Source organism: Bison bison, unplaced genomic scaffold (assembly GCF_000754665.1).
Source record: "Bison bison bison isolate TAMUID 2011002044 unplaced genomic scaffold, Bison_UMD1.0 scf7180017845579, whole genome shotgun sequence".
NCBI classification, from domain to species: Eukaryota; Metazoa; Chordata; class Mammalia; order Artiodactyla; family Bovidae; genus Bison; species Bison bison.
In genome coordinates, this window is record NW_011476152.1 from 57,228 (window position 1) to 58,552 (window position 1,325).

Here is a 1,325-nt window from a genome sequence, read left to right on the forward strand (position 1 = left end):
TGTAGTGCACTCAATTTCCTTCTTCTTTCCCAGGGTTTGAATAGTTTTCCTCCCCATCTCTTTCTCCAAGGGGACTTCTGTGTCCCTCCTTCCATTATATTATCTTTAACAGGACATTATGTCCCTCCTCTTCCCAGTCCCTCTCTTCATTTGGGAACTGTATATCCCTCCCCTTGCTGAAATTCCATATTCCAGTCCTTACCTGCAGAGGCAGGCCAGCCTCCTCAGCCTCCAGGCAGGCCTCCAAGGGGTTTGGACTGGTGCTCCTGCTCCCCGAGGGAGGCACTGCTACTCCTGCAGGGCCGGTGTTGGGGAGCACTGTGGAAGGTCGAGGGTGAGAGGGCGGTTGTGGCTGCAGGGACTGGATGGTGAAGGTGGAATAGAGGCCTGAGCGCATGTAATCATTTCGGCTGCTGCGTGCCAAGCTGCCTGGGCCTGCCATTCCTGCACCCTTGAGTGTGCCTGGCTTCCCCGAGGCAGTGTCCCCGGGTATGGCGTGTACAGCTGTGGCGCCTGCATTTGCCAGAGTGGAGGTGACAGACACCTCAGGCTGAGGCGGGCAGTCCTCAGTGGAGCACCCTGCAACCTCAGGGTAGGACACAAACTTGTAGACAAACTTCTGGCCGCTCACTTTGCGGATGATGTTCTGGTAAGGGGGAAGAGACAGGATAGAGTGTCTTAGAAGAAAGGGCCAGAGAGAGTGGACGGTGAGGAGTGTCTCCTGGTGTTTTTTCCCCTGCATGCCTCTCCTGTCCTTTTACATATACACTGTCCCTGCTCAGTGTCTGTGTCCCCATGGGGTCCTCTTCCCAGCTTCTTTCACATCTCACTCATCTCTTAATCTGAGGCCTCCTCCCTTCTCCCCTACTTTCTACTACTCTTCCCCAACCCAATTTCCCTGTCTTCTCCCCCAGCTTCTTCCCCTTCTCTCTCTCCCCACTGCATAATCCTTCCTTTAGTCTACTGCCCTTCTCCCTTCCACATCTCAGTCCCATCCATCCCCCTCCAAGTCTCCCTCTGTCATACTCTCACCTCCTTCTGTTTGATTCCCCCACCCCACCTTAGATACACACGGCCACACCCACTGGCTCCTCTCCACACTGAGGCCCAACTAGGGAAGTAGATCTAGGAACAGGCTTTCCTCTTGGCTCCTGGAACCAGGGGTGTCTGTGGGCTAATAGGGCCAGGCCTTGGGGGTGGCTGCCAGGACACAGTTTTGGAGTCTAGCTAATGCAGTAAGACAGGGAAATGAAGTCACTGATATAAATGTTGGAAGAGACTGAATGTGGAAGAATATGGTGATGAATTGTTAATAAATATGAATT

The 1,325-nt window shown here is 53.4% G+C and overlaps 1 protein-coding gene across 1 annotated transcript; it reads right to left on the reverse strand.

The window, feature by feature from the left end:
- Positions 1-10: 10 nt before the first annotated feature.
- Positions 11-1,253, reverse strand: ELK1 (ELK1, member of ETS oncogene family). Its single transcript, XM_010835858.1, has one exon. It carries the CDS (start codon positions 740-742, stop codon positions 95-97), a length of 648 nt encoding a protein of 215 aa, XP_010834160.1. The 5' UTR covers positions 743-1,253; the 3' UTR covers positions 11-94.
- Between the last annotated feature and the right edge of the window lie 72 nt (positions 1,254-1,325).